General features: G+C 40.3%; 1 protein-coding gene across 3 annotated transcripts in view; it reads right to left on the reverse strand.

Annotated features, from left to right (window-relative positions):
- Nucleotides 1-291: 291 nt before the first annotated feature.
- LOC132889693 (GTPase IMAP family member 9-like) overlaps nucleotides 292-18,254 on the reverse strand; it is a 99,490-nt gene continuing 81,527 nt past the window's right edge. Inside the window, exon 2 of one of the 3 annotated variants that reach the window (XM_060926442.1) lies at nucleotides 292-1,306. In XM_060926442.1, coding sequence (XP_060782425.1) covers nucleotides 438-1,306 — 869 coding nt within the window. In that variant the 3' untranslated portion in view covers nucleotides 292-437. Of the gene's footprint in view, nucleotides 1,307-1,494; nucleotides 2,591-2,820; nucleotides 3,964-18,254 lie in introns of those variants that run through there. The other 2 variants (XM_060926444.1, XM_060926443.1) reach the window with 2 other exon arrangements.

Here is an 18,254-nt window from a genome sequence, read left to right on the forward strand (position 1 = left end):
TTTTCCTTCTCTTGAATCATGGATGTTTCTGTTCACACCTGCCTCATGTGTCCCATTTCATTTCTACTGAATCAAGCTACCTGACCCTAACCCACACTGACCCAGTCTTATCGTTGGCTCCATCACTTAAAACTGTCTCCATATTACACATCCCATTAAATAACATGACATTTGAATTAAGAATTTTATTTTTTGACAGGTAGAACAGAACTTATTCCAAAATACAACATCTTGTCTTTATTTGTCTACTTTTCTATTTTCTACCATTTTCTTATTCACACACAGGAACAGAGATTACTGAATGACATTCAGTCACAGAAGAACAGAATATTATTAGTGTATTTTTTTGTGTCAGACGATAAGAAAGAGTGTATGAGTAAATGAGGATTACACATTAGAAAAATGCAACAACCCCATTAAATAATGACGCAGATGAATTATGCTTCATTTTTTCCTGCATTTTGTAATTGCTTTGTGAGGAAGTTCTCAAGGAGACTCCACAAAACCTGTGCGATGAAGTCAATGTACTTGTTTTTCTTTTCCGCTTGCTCTCTGGCCTCTCTCTCCTGCTTCTCCTGAAACTCTGTGTAAGCTTCAAACAGAGCTTCCTGCTTCAGAGCCTCAAACTGCCTGCATCTCTGCTCTTCACGTTCCTTCAGAAGCCGCTGTTTCTCTTCCTCAATCGCTTGCTCTGCCATCTGCAGCATTTCATTGGTATAATAATTTCCTCCATTTTCTGACAACATTTTGTCAATCTTTTCCAGCAGCTGAAACACCTGTGTAGGATCCTTCACCTCATTGTTGAAAACATGGTGCCTCTGGTTACACATGTTGAAGAATTTTGCCAGATCTTGGTTTTGACGAACAAACCCTTGCATGTTTCTTTTACCAAGCTTGTCTCCTTGGGTGAACAAGACCATAGTGTGGTGAATGGCATCTTCCCCGAATACCTTCAGAAAGATCTCCACTGTCTTCTTGTCTTCCTCAGTGAATCTGCCAGGCTGAACCACGAACAGGAAGACATGTGGACCAGGAGCAGAGAGAGGGATGCAGAACTTGAGCCTATCTACTATCTCCTCTAATGTAAAGTTTGGATCAAACAGGCCTGGAGTATCAATCACTGCAATTTTCCTGCCATTTACTTGTTTGATGTCCTTGCAGCATTCCTTGGTCACAGATGATGCTGATATATCATATTTGAAGGCTTCTTCACCCAGGATGGTGTTTCCAGCAGAGCTTTTTCCAACTCCAGTTTTCCCCAAAACAACAATCCGGAGATCTTCATGAGGTTTCTGTTGCTCATGCACTGTTCAGAGAAAACAGATTGTTGCAACTGTCAAACTAATCTTATTTATGAGTCCTAATTTACAATGTACGGTAATATCATAACATCTCTGACATCACTGACATTGAATATAGTGCAAACAAGTTCTCAGTGCATGCTGAACAAATCCAAACACACATTTTACTTGATATTGCATTTATTTCACCACATGGATATCTTGATCAGTACATTTTCACTTAATTTACATTTTATGCCATAGATTATGAAATAGACATATAAACAAGAGAACAGCATGTGCCAAATAATATTCCTCTAGAGTCTAGACTAAGACAAAAACAATCTGAACAAAAACCTATCACTCTGATTTAAATTATACAGGCATTTCCTTCTAAATTAGTGAGATTATATTAAACATTTCATAAGACGAAAATGTGGTTAATCATCATGTTATTGGTGATTTCATTAGCAGTTGGACATTGGCATTGCCATAGGCATTACATTGCAGGAGTTATTTCTGGAATTTCCTCAGGATCCACCAAGTTCCTAACCCTATAGCTACAGAAATCAGTGCTTTAGGGACAGCATTCTCTAATGAGGATGACTGTGATTGTGGTTCTGCTGGTACTTGCTTCTTGAGACAAACCATTGTAATTGCTAAGAATGCCACACAAGGCACAGCAATGTAGAATAAGTTTGCCCAAGGATACTGTGCCTTTTTTGCACTCTTTACATAAAATGGCTGCTTCTTCCTTTTCCTGGTCATGGCGTCTATCTTCTCCAAGAGCTCACTGACCTGAGCTTTATTTTCTGTGTTAGAATAATTGAACACATGGTACTGTCCCTCACATTTGCCAATCAGTTTCATCAAGTTCTTGTCCTCTTTCACAAACTGATCTATTGTTTTGTTCTTCAGTTTGTCTCCATAAGTAAACAACACCATGCAGTAGAGATTAATATTTGAACCTAACATTTCAACCAGCATGTCCATCACACTCCTCTCTTGCTCCGTGAAGCGTCCCAGCTGGATGACAATGAGAAAGGTATGGGGTCCAGGATGGCAGAGGGTCACAGCTTTCTCCATCTCCTGCTTCATCTCTGTATCTGAGAGTGTGCCGAGACCTGGAGTGTCCACCACCATCACATATTTTCCACATACCAGACCTTCCCCGCTTTCAGTCCGCTGCGTCAGAGCACTGGAGCTGATGTCTGATTGAAATTCTTCACTGCCAAGAATGGTGTTTCCTGCTGCACTCTTCCCGACACCCTGAAGGCCAACCAACACCAGTCGCAGCTGTTCCTCTGTGCCTGGAAAATATGGCCTTTAAAAGCTCAAAAAGTTTCTTTTGAGAGCGCACATGGATAAAATGTAACTTACAAACAACGGACACTGTGCAGGAAGTGTGTTCAAATGACAGGAAGAGGAAACAGATTGCAATGTGTGACTTTATGTACTGTTTTATTGTTTTTGACTGAATTTAACAAAGAAGAAATACACTCTTGTTCAATTATATCACAGTTGTAACTCAGTGTAGGGCTTCATGCAATAGAGGAAATGAAGATAACTAATTTTGAAATCTTTTATAAAATTTACTGGTCACCCTTCTTGTCATTTACCCTGATTATTTTAGATTTCAAATGATGATAGGAATCATAAAGGAAACCACCTTAACCTCCAAGTCAAAAACTTCTCAGTTATACCTTAGCCTCTACTGATAGATAATAAAAGCCTTCACGAACTAAATGCCCTTACATATTAAAGTCAGCAATTCAGAGTGTAAATCACTCTGTGATGTTGGCATCCTCAAAAACAGATCATTATTCATTCATTCTTGTCCAATTGACTTAATTTCCGATGTAATCTGTAATTATAAATTACTGTATTGTGCAAAGTCCACGGACTGCCGCAGCAGCGGCTACACCCGCAACTGCTGTAGCCAACCCAACTCCAGCAGCAGTTTTCATGTATTTACTGCTTCTTTCTGCTTTCTCTCTTGCTTGCTCAGCATCCATTTGAGTTTCTCTTTGAATCTTTAACTGTTCCTCTTGAATTGCTCTTTCAGCCATCTCAAGTATTTCATTTGTGTAGTGACTTCCTCCATTTCTTGTAATCAGCTGCTCTATATGTTCAAAGAGTACGATAACCTGGTTTGGATCTTTGTCCAAGTTGTTAAATGTGTGATATTGTCCACTAGTTGTCTGGATAAAATGCATCAGTTGAGGACTTTCTCCAACAAATTCATGAATAGTCTTCTTACTCTTTGCCAGTCTGTCTCCATGTGTGAAGAGCAGCATGATGTACGGTAAAGAACCTTTACCAAAAATTTCCTTGATGATCTCCATTGTGTCTTTCTCTTCTTTTGTGATTCTTCCCAGTTGGAGAACCACCAAAAACACATGAGGGCCTGGTGCAGACAGGAATATGCATGTCTTGATTCTTTTTACAATTTCATCATTTGATAGTTCTGTGTCAAAAAGGCCTGGCGTGTCTATTACAGCAACATTTCTACCATTTACTTTTCCTCTGACTTTATCACAGTCTGAGCTCACAGATGAGCTCGACAAGACGGATGAGAATGCCTCTTTTCCCAGAATAGTGTTTCCTACGGCACTCTTTCCCACTCCAGTCTTTCCCACCAGCACGATCCTCAGTTCAACAGTATTCTCCTGCTCCCTCTGCACTGTTAAAGACATGTACACCATTACTTCTAAATTTATTTCACATGCATTGAGCATAAGCATAACAAATGCCCTTTAACATTTAGCTTTTCGTAGCTGTTATTTATTGATATCCTTATTAATTCCTACAAAATGTTTTACATGCTTTATACCATGCTGTAATATAAACAGCACAGTCCATCACCTCAATATTAAAATTATTGACTTTATTTAGTTGAATATTGTCTTTCAGGGCTGTATTTGCATTGAGTCTTCAGTAGGAACTATGGTCTTAAGCACGGTTTAGAAGTTATTGAAGAGTTTGTGTAGGTGTAGGATGATGTTTGTGCAAAATCGAGTTGTGATTTTGATCTTGTACTTCAGCCCAATATTCTTGCACAATATCAGCTCAAGAGAGGAGCAGTCCAGCGCCTCTGTCTGACAGTTTGATATAAATCACAAGATGTCATGGTTAAAATGTTTTGGGTTTTAAATATACTCAGCAAAACTATCTATTGGACTTTGAGACCAATATCAAATAAATCAGTTTGAGACTGTTAATTAATTGATAGTATTGTAGCATTATTTTTTTTTCACATGGAAGAAATCAGAGAGCTTTAATCACAGGCACTGGTTATCCCAAGGACCTTTAAACCATGGGCATATAATTGCTTTGTCCATGGAGCACAGAGAATGTGCCAAATAATAACTATTTTATTAATCTGACAATCAAAATAGCAAATTAAAATTGTGGAAAAATAGCGTAAATCCTGTACACATATTCAGATTTAATGACATTTGATTTTGTATCTTGTGGCTTTATTTACTTGTGCACACAATTATCTCATCTCATTATCTCTAGCCGCTTTATCCTGTTCTACAGGGTCGCAGACAAGCTGGAGCCTATCCCAGCTGACTACGGGCGAAAGGCGGGGTACACCCTGGACAAGTCGCCAGGTCATCACAGGGCTGACACATAGACACAGACAACCATTCACATTCACACCTACGCTCAATTTAGAGTCACCAGTTAACCTAACCTGCATGTCTTTGGACTGTGGGGGAAACCGGAGCACCCGGAGGAAACCCACGCAGACACGGGGAGAACATGCAAACTCCGCACAGAAAGGCCCTCGCCGGCCACGGGGCTCGAACCCGGACCTTCTTGCTGTGAGGTGACAGCGCTAACCACTACACCACTGTGCCGCCCCACACAATTAACGGTCAGATGATATAAAAATAAAATACTAACTGATAGAATGCACTTGAGAAAGTAAGTGCTAATTTATATCCTTATTATACAGCAGATTATAAACTCTCTCTTCCTTTCTCAAGCATATCGTTTTCTTTAGCGTTTTGCAAAATATGACATTTATTTGTTCATTTAAACCAAACTTTCAGTAATTAATGTGTTAAGTACAACTAGGGCTATTCATGCAGACTCTAATTAAATGTTTATCTCATTGTTTGCTCTCTTTTCATTCATTTTTACCTCGCCTGGGATGGAGTCCACCAGGGGGTGAGGTATTGTTTTTGGTGAGGTTTGTTTCTTTGTTTGTTTGTTAATGAGATTACGGGAAAACGGCTGGACCAATCTTCCTGAAACTTTCAGGATAGATGGGTATTGGTCTTAAATAGAACCTCTAACATTTCGGGAATCATCCGGTCAAGGTCAAGGTTTTTGTGGCTACTACTTCATATAGAAGCGGTCGCCACCATGTTATCGTGCTGTAAGAGTGTAACAATCGCGCAGTACGATGTGAGAGCAGTACGGTGTGTTCTGATTGGCTGAGAGCAGCAGAGAATCAGAACCAGAACCATGTTTATTGGCCGAGTATGTCCACACACGAGGTCAAAATCAAGGACAAAGTCACCAAAAAGGTCAAAATCATTATTTCACGATATCTTCCTTCATAGTCATCATAAGTGCTATCGGGCGAGCTTTGTTTTGCCTGGCAATACTTGATTTTATTGTATTAGTATTTTTATTGTGTCTTTTGCTTTTTTGTTGCAAAGGAAAATGCTATTTCCTGATACTATATCTTCAGTGCATATTTTCATTTGTTGAATTTTTAAAGGAATAATGGTGCAGCATTCTTGACAATTCATCTTTCCAATATAATGTAACATTATGGGTAATTTTATGTTATAGTTGTGTAGTCATAAATAGTACAAATTAATACACAATCACAGTATATGTAAATGCATTGATACTGTAAATTAGTAAATGCTGTGTCTAAACTGGCCCTAAACAGCTCATAGAAAATCTGAAATGACAGTGTTGGTAAAAAAAAAAATGCATGAGCTCCAGTGGATATAAAAAGTGTACACGCCCCATTAAAATGATAAGTTTTTCTGATGTGAAAAAAATGAAACCACGATAAATAATTTCAAAACTTTTCCCACCTTTAATGTGACCTATAACCTGTACAATTCAATTGGAAAACAAACAAATCTGTTGGGGGGAGGCATAAAAAATTAAAAAGTACAATGAGCTGGTTGCATAAGTGTGCACACCCTTAAACTAATACTTTTTTGAAGCACCTTTTGATTTAATTATAGCATTCAGTCTTTTTGGGTTCACACCTGCCATCAATTAAAATGACTGATTAACTCCAAATAAAGTTCAGACATTTACTCAGTTGCATCCTCCAGCAAAAGCCAGGGTTCACAGAGAGCTTACAAAGCATCAAAGGGATCTCACTGTTGAAAGTTATCAGTCAGGAGAAGGGTACAAAAAAATTTCCATGGCATTAGGCTGCCAAGAAGCCTACAGCAACACTGAAGGAGCTGCAGGAATTTCTGGCAAGTACTGGTTGTGTACTACATGTGATAACAATCTCCCGTACTCTCCATATGTCTGGACTATGAGGTAGGGTCAAAGAAAAACGTCCAGCCCCGGCTAAATTTTGCAAAAAAAAAAAATACATCAGCTCTCCCAAAAGCATGTGGGGAAAATATTGTAGTCTGAGGAAACCAAGGTTGAACTTTTTGGCCACAATTCCAAAAGGTATGTTTGGCGCAAAAACAACATTGTGCATCACCAAAAGAACACCATACCCACGGTGAAGCATGGTGGTGGCAGCATCATGTTTTGGGGTTGTTTTTCTTCAGCTGGAACAGGGGCTTTAGTCAACGTGGAGGGAATTATGAACAGTTCTAAATACCAGTCAATTTTGGCCCAAAACCTTCAGGTGTCTGCTAGAAAGCTGAAGAGGAATTTCATCTTCCGCATGTCAATGACCCCAAAAAAGTTTTGGAATGGTCCAGCCAGAGCCCAGACCTAAATCCAATTGAGGATCTGTGGGGTGACCTGAAAAGGGCTGTGCACAAGAGATGCCCTCGCAATCTGACAGATTTGGAGCGCTTTTGCAAGGAAAAGTGGGCAAATATTGTCAAGTCTAGATGTGGCAGGCCGATAGACTCCTACCCAAAAAGACTGAATGATGTAATTAAATCAAAAGGTGCTTCAACAAAGTATTAGTTTAAGGGTGTGCATACTTATGCAACCAGCTTATTGTATGTTTTTTATTTTTTTATCTTTTTTCCCCCTCACAGATTTGTTTGTTTTTCAGTTGAATTGTACAGGTTATAGGTCACATTAAAGGTGGGAAAAGTTTTGAAATTATTAATCGTGGTTTCATTTTTTTTTTTTTTACATCAGAAAAACCGGGGCGGCACGGTGGTGTAGTGATTAGCGCTGTCGCCTCACAGCAAGAAAGTCCGGGTTCGAGCCCCGTGGCCGGCGAGGGCCTTTCTGTGTGGAGTTTGCATGTTCTCCCCGTATCCGCGTGGGTTTCCTGTGGGTGCTCCGGTTTCCCCACAGTCCAAAGACATGCAGGTTAGGTTAACTGGTGACTCTAAATTGACCGTAGGTGTGAGTATGAATGGTTGTATATGTGTCAGCCAGTGTTGCTTTTGGCAGCCATTTTTGATTTAGTTTTAGGCTTGGTATTTTGGACGAAATGCTTATTAGTTTTAGTCACATTTTAGTCAATTCCATCCTTGATAGTTTTGGTCTTGTTATAGTCGACGAAAACTAAAAGGGTTTTAGTCATTCATTTTAGTCGAAAAAATCATTACTTTAAAACATTAAATTAGGCCAATACAGAAATAGGAAATTGTAATCGAGGTTGACAGGTTGTGCATAACATACTCTCTACAGAAACGCTGTCTAGTGTGCATACTCTCGACATAAACGCTGTCTAGTGTGTATACTCTCGACATAAACACTGTCTAGTGTGTACACTCTGCATAAACACTGTCTAGTGTGTATACTCTACATAAACGTTGTCTAGTGTGTATACTCTCGACATAAACGCTGTCGAGTGTGTATACTCTCGACATAAACGCTGTCGAGTGTGTATACTCTCGACATAAACGCTGTCGAGTGTGTACACTCTACATAAACGCTGTCTCGTGTGTATACTCTACATAAACGCTGTCTCGTGTGTATACTCTACATAAACGCTGTCTCGTGTGTATACTCTACATAAACGCTGTCTCGTGTGTATACTCTACATAAACGCTGTCTCGTGTGTATACTCTACATAAACGCTGTCTCGTGTGTATACTCTACATAAACGCTGTCTAGTGTGCATACTCTCGACATAAACGCTGTCTAGTGTGTATACTCTCTACATAAACACTGTCTAGTGTGTATGCTCTACATAAACGCTGTCTAGTGTGTACACTCTACATAAACGCTGTCTAGTGTGCATACTCTCGACATAAACGCTGTCTCGTGTGTATACTCTACATAAACGCTGTCTTGTGTGTATACTCTACATAAACGCTGTCTCGTGTGTATACTCTACATAAACGCTGTCTAGTGTGTATACTCTACATAAACGCTGTCTAGTGTGCATACTCTCGACATAAACGCTGTCTAGTGTGTATACTCTACATAAACACTGTCTAGTGTGTATGCTCTACATAAACGCTGTCTAGTGTGTACGCTCTACATAAACGCTGTCTAGTGTGCATACTCTCGACATAAACGCTGTCTCGTGTGTATACTCTACATAAACGCTGTCGAATGTGTATACTCTCGACATAAACGCTGTCTAGTGTGTATGCTCTACATAAACGCTGTCTAGTGTGTACACTCTACATAACGCTGTCTCGTGTGTATACTCTACATAAACGCTGTCTCGTGTGTATTCTGTTTACATGAACGCTGTCTAGTGTGTATACTCTACATAAACGCTGTCTAGTGTGCATACTCTACATAAACGCTGTCTAGTGTGTATACTCTACATAAACGCTGTCTAGTGTGCATACTCTCGACATAAACGCTGTCTAGTGTGTATGCTCTCTACGTAAACGCTGTCTAGTGTGCATACTCTACATAAACGCTGTCTAGTGTGTATACTCTACATAAACGCTGTCTAGTGTGCATACTCTCGACATAAACGCTGTCTAGTGTGTATACTCTCGACATAAACGCTGTCTAGTGTGTATACTCTCGACATAAACACTGTCTAGTGTGTACACTCTGCATAAACACTGTCTAGTGTGTATACTCTACATAAACGCTTTCTAGTGTGTATACTCTCTACATAAACGCTGCCTAGTGTGTATACTCTACATAAACGCTGTCAAGTGTGTACACTCTACATAAACGCTGTCTCGTGTGTATACTCTACATAAACGCTGTCTCGTGTGTATACTCTACATAAACGCTGTCTAGTGTGTATACTCTCTACGTAAACGCTGTCTAGTGTGCATACTCTCGACATAAACGCTGTCGAGTGTGTATACTCTCGACATAAACGCTGTCTAGTGTGTACACTCTACATAAATGCTGTCTCGTGTGTACACTCTACATAAACGCTGTCTCGTTTGTATACTCTACATAAACGCTGTCTCGTGTGTATACTCTACATAAACGCTGTCTCGTGTGTATACTCTACATAAACGCTGTCTAGTGTGTATACTCTACATAAACGCTGTCTAGTGTGTATACTCTACATAAACGCTGTCTAGTGTGTATACTCTACATAAACGCTGTCTAGTGTGCATACTCTCGACATAAACGCTGTCTAGTGTGTATACTCTCTACATAAACACTGTCTAGTGTGTATGCTCTACATAAACGCTGTCTAGTGTGTACACTCTACATAAACGCTGTCTAGTGTGTATACTCTCTACATAAACACTGTCTTGTGTGTATGCTCTACATAAACGCTGTCTAGTGTGTACACTCTACATAAACGCTGTCTAGTGTGCATACTCTCGACATAAACGCTGTCTCGTGTGTATACTCTACATAAACGCTGTCTCGTGTGTATACTCTACATAAACGCTGTCTAGTGTGTATACTCTACATAAACGCTGTCTAGTGTGTATACTCTACATAAACGCTGTCTAGTGTGCATACTCTCGACATAAACGCTGTCTCGTGTGTATACTCTACATAAACGCTGTCTAGTGTGTATACTCTCTACATAAACACTGTCTAGTGTGTATGCTCTACATAAACGCTGTCTAGTGTGTACACTCTACATAAACGCTGTCTAGTGTGTATACTCTCTACATAAACACTGTCTAGTGTGTATGCTCTACATAAACGCTGTCTAGTGTGTACACTCTACATAAACGCTGTCTAGTGTGCATACTCTCGACATAAACGCTGTCTCGTGTGTATACTCTACATAAACGCTGTCTCATGTGTATACTCTCGACATAAATGCTGTCTAGTGTGTACACTCTACATAAACGCTGTCTCATGTGTATACTCTACATAAACGCTGTCTCGTGTGTATTCTGTTTACATAAACGCTGTCTAGTGTGCATACTCGACATAAACGCTGTCTAGTGTGCATACTCGACATAAACGCTGTCTAGTGTGCATACTCAACATAAACGCTGTCTAGTGTGCATACTCTCGACATAAACGCTGTCTAGTGTGTATGCTCTCTACGTAAACGCTGTCTAGCGTGTATACTCTCGACATAAACGCTGTCTAGCGTGTATGCTCTCTACATAAACGCTGTCTAGTGTGTATACTCTACATAAACGATGTCTAGTGTGTATACTCTCTACATAAACGCTGTCTAGTGTGTATACTCTACATAAACGCTGTCTAGTGTGTATGCTCTCTACATAAACGCTGTCTAGTGTGTATAATCTACATAAACGCTGTCTAGTGTGTATGCTCTCTACATAAACGCTGTCTAGTATGTATACTCTACATAAACGATGTCTAGTGTGTATACTCTCTACATGAACGCTGTCTAGTGTGTATGCTGTCTACATAAATGCTGTCTAGTGTGTATACTCTACATAAACTCTGTCAAGTGTGTATACTCTACATAAACTCTGTCAAGTGTGTATACTCTACATAAACGCTGTGTAGTGTGTATACTCTCTACATAAACGCTGTCTAGTGTGTATGCTCTCTACATAAACGCTGTCTAGTGTGCATACTCTCGACATAAACGCTGTCTCGTGTGTATACTCTACATAAACGCTGTCTCGTGTGTATACTCTCGACATAAATGCTGTCTAGTGTGTACACTCTACATAAACGCTGTCTCATGTGTATACTCTACATAAACGCTGTCTCGTGTGTATTCTGTTTACATAAACGCTGTCTAGTGTGCATACTCGACATAAACGCTGTCTAGTGTGCATACTCGACATAAACGCTGTCTAGTGTGCATACTCAACATAAACGCTGTCTAGTGTGCATACTCTCGACATAAACGCTGTCTAGTGTGTATGCTCTCTACGTAAACGCTGTCTAGTGTGTATACTCTCGACATAAACGCTGTCTAGCGTGTATGCTCTCTACATAAACGCTGTCTAGTGTGTATACTCTACATAAACGATGTCTAGTGTGTATACTCTCTACATAAACGCTGTCTAGTGTGTATACTCTACATAAACGCTGTCTAGTGTGTATGCTCTCTACATAAACGCTGTCTAGTGTGTATAATCTACATAAACGCTGTCTAGTGTGTATGCTCTCTACATAAACGCTGTCTAGTATGTATACTCTACATAAACGATGTCTAGTGTGTATGCTGTCTACATAAATGCTGTCTAGTGTGTATACTCTACATAAACTCTGTCAAGTGTGTATACTCTACATAAACTCTGTCAAGTGTGTATACTCTACATAAACGCTGTGTAGTGTGTATACTCTCTACATAAACGCTGTCTAGTGTGTATGCTCTCTACATAAACGCTGTCTAGTGTGCATACTCTCTACATAAACGCTGTCTAGTGTGTATACTCTACATAAACGCTGTCTAGTGTGTATACTCTCTACATAAACGATGTCTAGTGTGTATGCTCTCTACATGAACGCTGTCTAGTGTGCATACTCTCTACATAAACGTTGTCTAGTGTGCATACTCTCTACCTAAACATTGTCGTGTGTATGCTGTCTACATAAATGCTGTCTAGTGTGCATACTCTCGACATAAACGCTGTCTAGTGTGCATACTCTCGACATAAACGCTGTCTAGTGTGCATACTCTCGACATAAACACTGTCTAGTGTGCATACTCTCGACAGAAACGCTGTCTAGTATGTATACTCTCTACATCAACGTTGTCTAGTGTGTATGCTCGCTACATAAACGCTGTCGAGTGTGTATACTCTACATAAACGCTGTCTAGTGTGTATACTCTACATAAACGCTGTCTAGTGTGTATACTCTCGACATCAACGGTGTCTAGTGTGTATGCTCTCTACATAAACGCTGTCTACTGTGCATACTCTCTACATCAACGTTGTCTAGTGTGTATGCTCTCTACATAAACGCTGTCTAGTGTGTATACTCTACATAAACGGTGTCTAGTGTGTATACTCTACATAAACGCTGTCTAGTGTATACTTTACATAAACGCTGTCGAGTGTGCATACTGTACATAAACACTGTCTAGGGTGCATGCTCTCTACATAAACGCTGTCTAGTGTGCATGCTATCGACATAAACGCTGTCTAGTGTGCATGCTATCGACATAAACGCTGTCTAGTGTGTATACTCTCGACATAAACGCTGTCTAGTGTGCATACTCTCGACATAAACGCTGTCTAGTGTGCATACTCTCGACATAAACGCTGTCTAGTGTGCATACTCTACATAAACACTGTCTAGTGTGCATACTCTCGACAGAAACGCTGTCTAGTATGTATACTCTCTACATCAACGTTGTCTAGTGTGTATGCTCGCTACATAAACGCTGTCGAGTGTGTATACTCTACATAAACGCTGTCTAGTGTGTATACTCTCGACATAAACGCTGTCTAGTGTGTATGCTCTCTACATAAACGCTGTCTAGTGTGCATGCTCTCTACATAAACGCTGTCTAGTGTGCATACTCTACATAAACACTGTCTAGTGTGCATACTCTCGACAGAAACGCTGTCTAGTATGTATACTCTCTACATCAACGTTGTCTAGTGTGCATACTCTCTACATAAACGCTGTCTAGTGTGCATACTCTCGACATAAACACTGTCTAGTGTGCATACTCTCGACAGAAACGCTGTCTAGTATGTATACTCTCTACATCAACGTTGTCTAGTGTGTATGCTCGCTACATAAACGCTGTCGAGTGTGTATACTCTACATAAACGCTGTCTAGTGTGTATACTCTACATAAACGCTGTCTAGTGTGTATACTCTCGACATCAACGGTGTCTAGTGTGTATGCTCTCTACATAAACGCTGTCTAGTGTGCATGCTCTCTACATAAACGCTGTCTAGTGTGCATACTCTCTACATCAACGTTGTCTAGTGTGTATGCTCTCTACATAAACGCTGTCTAGTGTGTATACTCTACATAAACGGTGTCTAGTGTGTATACTCTACATAAACGCTGTCTAGTGTATACTTTACATAAACGCTGTCGAGTGTGCATACTGTACATAAACACTGTCTAGGGTGCATGCTCTCTACATAAACGCTGTCTAGTGTGCATGCTATCGACATAAACGCTGTCTAGTGTGCATACTCTCGACATAAACGCTGTCTAGTGTGTATACTCTCGACATAAACGCTGTCTAGTGTGCATACTCTCGACATAAACGCTGTCTAGTGTGCATACTCTCGACATAAACGCTGTCTAGTGTGCATACTCTACATAAACACTGTCTAGTGTGCATACTCTCGACAGAAACGCTGTCTAGTATGTATACTCTCTACATCAACGTTGTCTAGTGTGTATGCTCGCTACATAAACGCTGTCGAGTGTGTATACTCTACATAAACGCTGTCTAGGGTGTATACTCTCGACATAAACGCTGTCTAGTGTGTATGCTCTCTACATAAACGCTGTCTAGTGTGCATGCTCTCTACATAAACGCTGTCTAGTGTGTATCCTTTACATAAACGCTGTCTAGTGTGTATACTCTACATAAACGCTGTCGAGTGTGCATACTGTACATAAACACTGTCTAGGGTGCATGCTCTCTACATAAACGCTGTCTAGTGTGCATGCTCTCGACATAAACGCTGTCTAGTGTGCATGCTCTCGACATAAACGCTGTCTAGTGTGCATACTCTCGACATAAACGCTGTCTAGTGTGCATACTCTCGACATAAACGCTGTCGAGTGTGTATACTCTCTACATAAACGCTGTCGACTGTGTATACTCTCTACATAAACGCTGTCTAGTGTGTATGCTCTCTACATAAACGCTGTCTAGTGTGTATACTCTACATAAACGCTGTCGAGTGTGTATACTCTCTACATAAACGCTGTCGAGTGTGTATACTCTCTACATAAATGCTGTCTAGTGTGTATACTCTCTACATAAACGCTGTCTAGTGTGCATGCTCTCTACATAAACGCTGTCTAGTGTGTATGCTCTCTACATAAACGCTGTCTAGTGTGTATACTCCCTACATAAACGCTGTCTAGTGTGTATACTCTACATAAACGCTGTCGAGTGTGTATACTCTCTACATAAACGCTGTCGAGTGTGTATACTCTCTACATAAACGCTGTCTAGTGTGTATACTCTCTACATAAACGCTGTCTAGTGTGTATACTCTCTACATAAACGCTGTCTAGTGTGTATGCTCTCTACATAAACGTTGTCTAGTGTGCATGCTCTCTACATAAACGCTGTCTAGTGTGTATACTCTCTACATAAACGCTGTCTAGTGTGTATACTCTCTACATAAACGTTGTCTAGTGTGCATGCTCTCTACATAAACGCTGTCTAGTGTGTATACTCTCTACATAAACGCTGTCTAGTGTGTATACTCTACATAAACGCTGTCGAGTGTGCATACTGTACATAAACACTGTCTAGGGTGCATGCTCTCTACATAAACGCTGTCTAGTGTGCATGCTCTCTACATAAACGCTGTCTAGTGTGCATGCTCTCTACCTAAACGCTGTCTAGTATGTATACTCTCTACATCAACGTTGTCTAGTGTGTATGCTCGCTACATAAATGCTGTCGAGTGTGTATACTCTACATAAACGCTGTCTAGTGTGTATACTCTACATAAACGCTGTCTAGTGTGTATAGTCTCGACATAAACGGTGTCTAGTGTGTATGCTCTCTACATAAACGCTGTCTAGTGTGCATGCTCTCTACATAAACGCTGTCTAGTGTGCATACTCTCTACATCAACGTTGTCTAGTGTGTATGCTCTCTACATAAACGCTGTCTAGTGTGTATACTCTACATAAACGCTGTCTAGTGTGTATACTTTACATAAACGCTGTCGAGTGTGCATACTGTACATAAACACTGTCTAGGGTGCATGCTCTCTACATAAACGCTGTCTAGTGTGCATGCTCTCGACATAAACGCTGTCTAGTGTGCATACTCTCGACATAAACGCTGTCTAGTGTGTATACTCTCGACATAAACACTGTCTAGTGTGCATGCTCTCTACCTAAACGCTGTCTAGTGTGCATGCTCTCTACATAAACGCTGTCTAGTGTGTATACTCTCTACATAAACACTTGAGTGTGTATACTCTACATAAACGCTGTCGAGTGTGTATACTGTTAGTACTGGGACTGTTTTGGCCTCTAGAGGCCGCTGTTATTTCCATCTTGTCATGTTTGTTTTGGCCTCTAGAGGCCGCCACTGTGTTTTTTGTGTTTGTGTTGATTGCCTGTTTGTCTTCATTATCGTCACGTGTGTTCAATTTATTTTGTGTATAAATACCCCTCTGTTTGTTCCCTTGTCACAGAGTCTTTTTCCTTTGCTATGCTGTTAGTGCTAGTTCCCTCTGTCCCATGTACCTTGCCTGTGTCTTTGTATTCTTGGTTTTTTGCTACTTTCTTTTGGACTTTGTGGATTTTGTTTTGACCTTTTTATCTTCTGAGCATTTGAGTTTTTGCCTCTTCCTTTCTTATTTGGATTTTGGACTTTGAACCTTGGGATATTTTATTTTTGTTTATCTTCTGAGCTTTGGATTATTCTTTTTGTTTTTTCCCTTGGATTGTACATATTGTAAATAAACTGTTTTTGATACTCTACTTTCACCTCACGCCTCTGCACTTGACTCATCCCCGTGGTGGCCTAGTGGGGGTTTGCTGGATTATCACACCAGCGACCCGGGTTCGAATCCCAGCAAAACCCTAACATATACTTTCTACATAAACGCTGTTGAGTGTGTATACTCTCTGCATAAAGGCTGTCGAGTGTGTATACTGTCTACACTGTCAAGTGTGCATACTCTACATAAACGCTGTCAAGTGTGCATACCCTCTACAGAAACGCTGTCTAGTGTGCATACTCTCTACATAAACACTGTCAAGTGTGTATAATCTCTACATAAACACTGTCAAGTGTGTATACTCTCTACATAAACACTGTCTAGTGTGCATACTCGCGACATAAACGGTGTCTAGTGTGCATACTCTCGACATAAATGCTGTCTAGTGTGTATGCTCGCTACATTAACGCTGTCTAGTGTGCATACTCTGTACATAAATGCTGTTTACTGTGTATACTCTACATAAACGCTGTCTAGTGTGTACACTCTCTACATAAACGCTGTCGAGTATGTATACTCTCTACATAAACACTGTCTAGTGTGCATACTCTCTACATAAACGCTGTCTAGTGTGCATACTCTCGACATAAACGCTGTCTAGTGTGCATACTCTCGACATAAACGGTGTCTAGTGTGTATATTCTCGACATAAATGCTGTCTAGTGTGTATGCTCGCTACATTAACGCTGTCTAGTGTGCATACTCTGTACATAAATGCTGTTTACTGTGTATACTCTACATAAACGCTGTCTAGTGTGCATGCTCTCTACATAAACACTGTCTAGTGTGTACACTCTCTACATAAACGCTGTCGAGTGTGTATACTCTCTACATAAACGCTGTCGAGTGTGTATACTCTCTACATAAACGCTGTCGAGTGTGTATACTCTCTACATAAACGCTGTTGAGTGTGTACACTCTCTACATAAACACTGTCTAGTGTGTATACTCTCTACATAAACGCTGTCGAGTGTGTACACTCTCTACATAAACACTGTCTAGTGTACATACTATCTACATAAACACTGTTGAGTATGTATACTCTCTACATAAACGCTGTCGAGTGTGTACACTCTCTACATAAACACTGTCTAGTGTGCATACTATCTACATAAACGCTGTCGAGTATGTATACTATCTACATAAACGCTGTCGAGAATGTATACTCTCTACATAAACGCTGTCGAGTGTGTATACTCTCTACATAAACGCTGTCGAGTGTGTATACTCTCTACATAAACGCTGTCGAGTGTGTATACTCTCTACATAAACGCTGTCGAGTATGTATACTCTCTACATAAACACTGTCTAGTGTGCATACTATCTACATAAACGCTGTCTAGTGTGCATACTCTCTACATAAACACTGTCTAGTGTGCATACTCTTTACATAAACGCTGTGTAGTGTGCATACTCTACATAAACGCTGTGTAGTGTGCATACTCTCTACATAAACGCTGTCAAGTGTGCATACTTTACATAAACGCTGTCAAGTGTGTATATTCTCGACATAAATGCTGTGTAGTGTGTATGCTCGCTACATTAACGCTGTCTAGTGTGCATACTCTCTACATAAATGCTGTTTAATGTGTATACTCTACATAAACGCTGTCTAGTGTGCATGCTCTCTACATAAACGCTGTCTAGGGTGCATGCTCTCTACATAAACGCTGTCTAGTGTGTATACTCTACATAAACGCTGTCTAGTGTGCATGCTCTCTACATAAACGCTGTCGAGTGTGTATACTCTCTACATAAACGCTGTCAAGTGTGTATACTCTCTACATAAACGCTGTCTAGTATGCACACTATCTACATAAACGCTGTCTA

Source organism: Neoarius graeffei, chromosome 7, assembly GCF_027579695.1.
Source record: "Neoarius graeffei isolate fNeoGra1 chromosome 7, fNeoGra1.pri, whole genome shotgun sequence".
Lineage (NCBI taxonomy): Eukaryota > Metazoa > Chordata > Actinopteri > Siluriformes > Ariidae > Neoarius > Neoarius graeffei.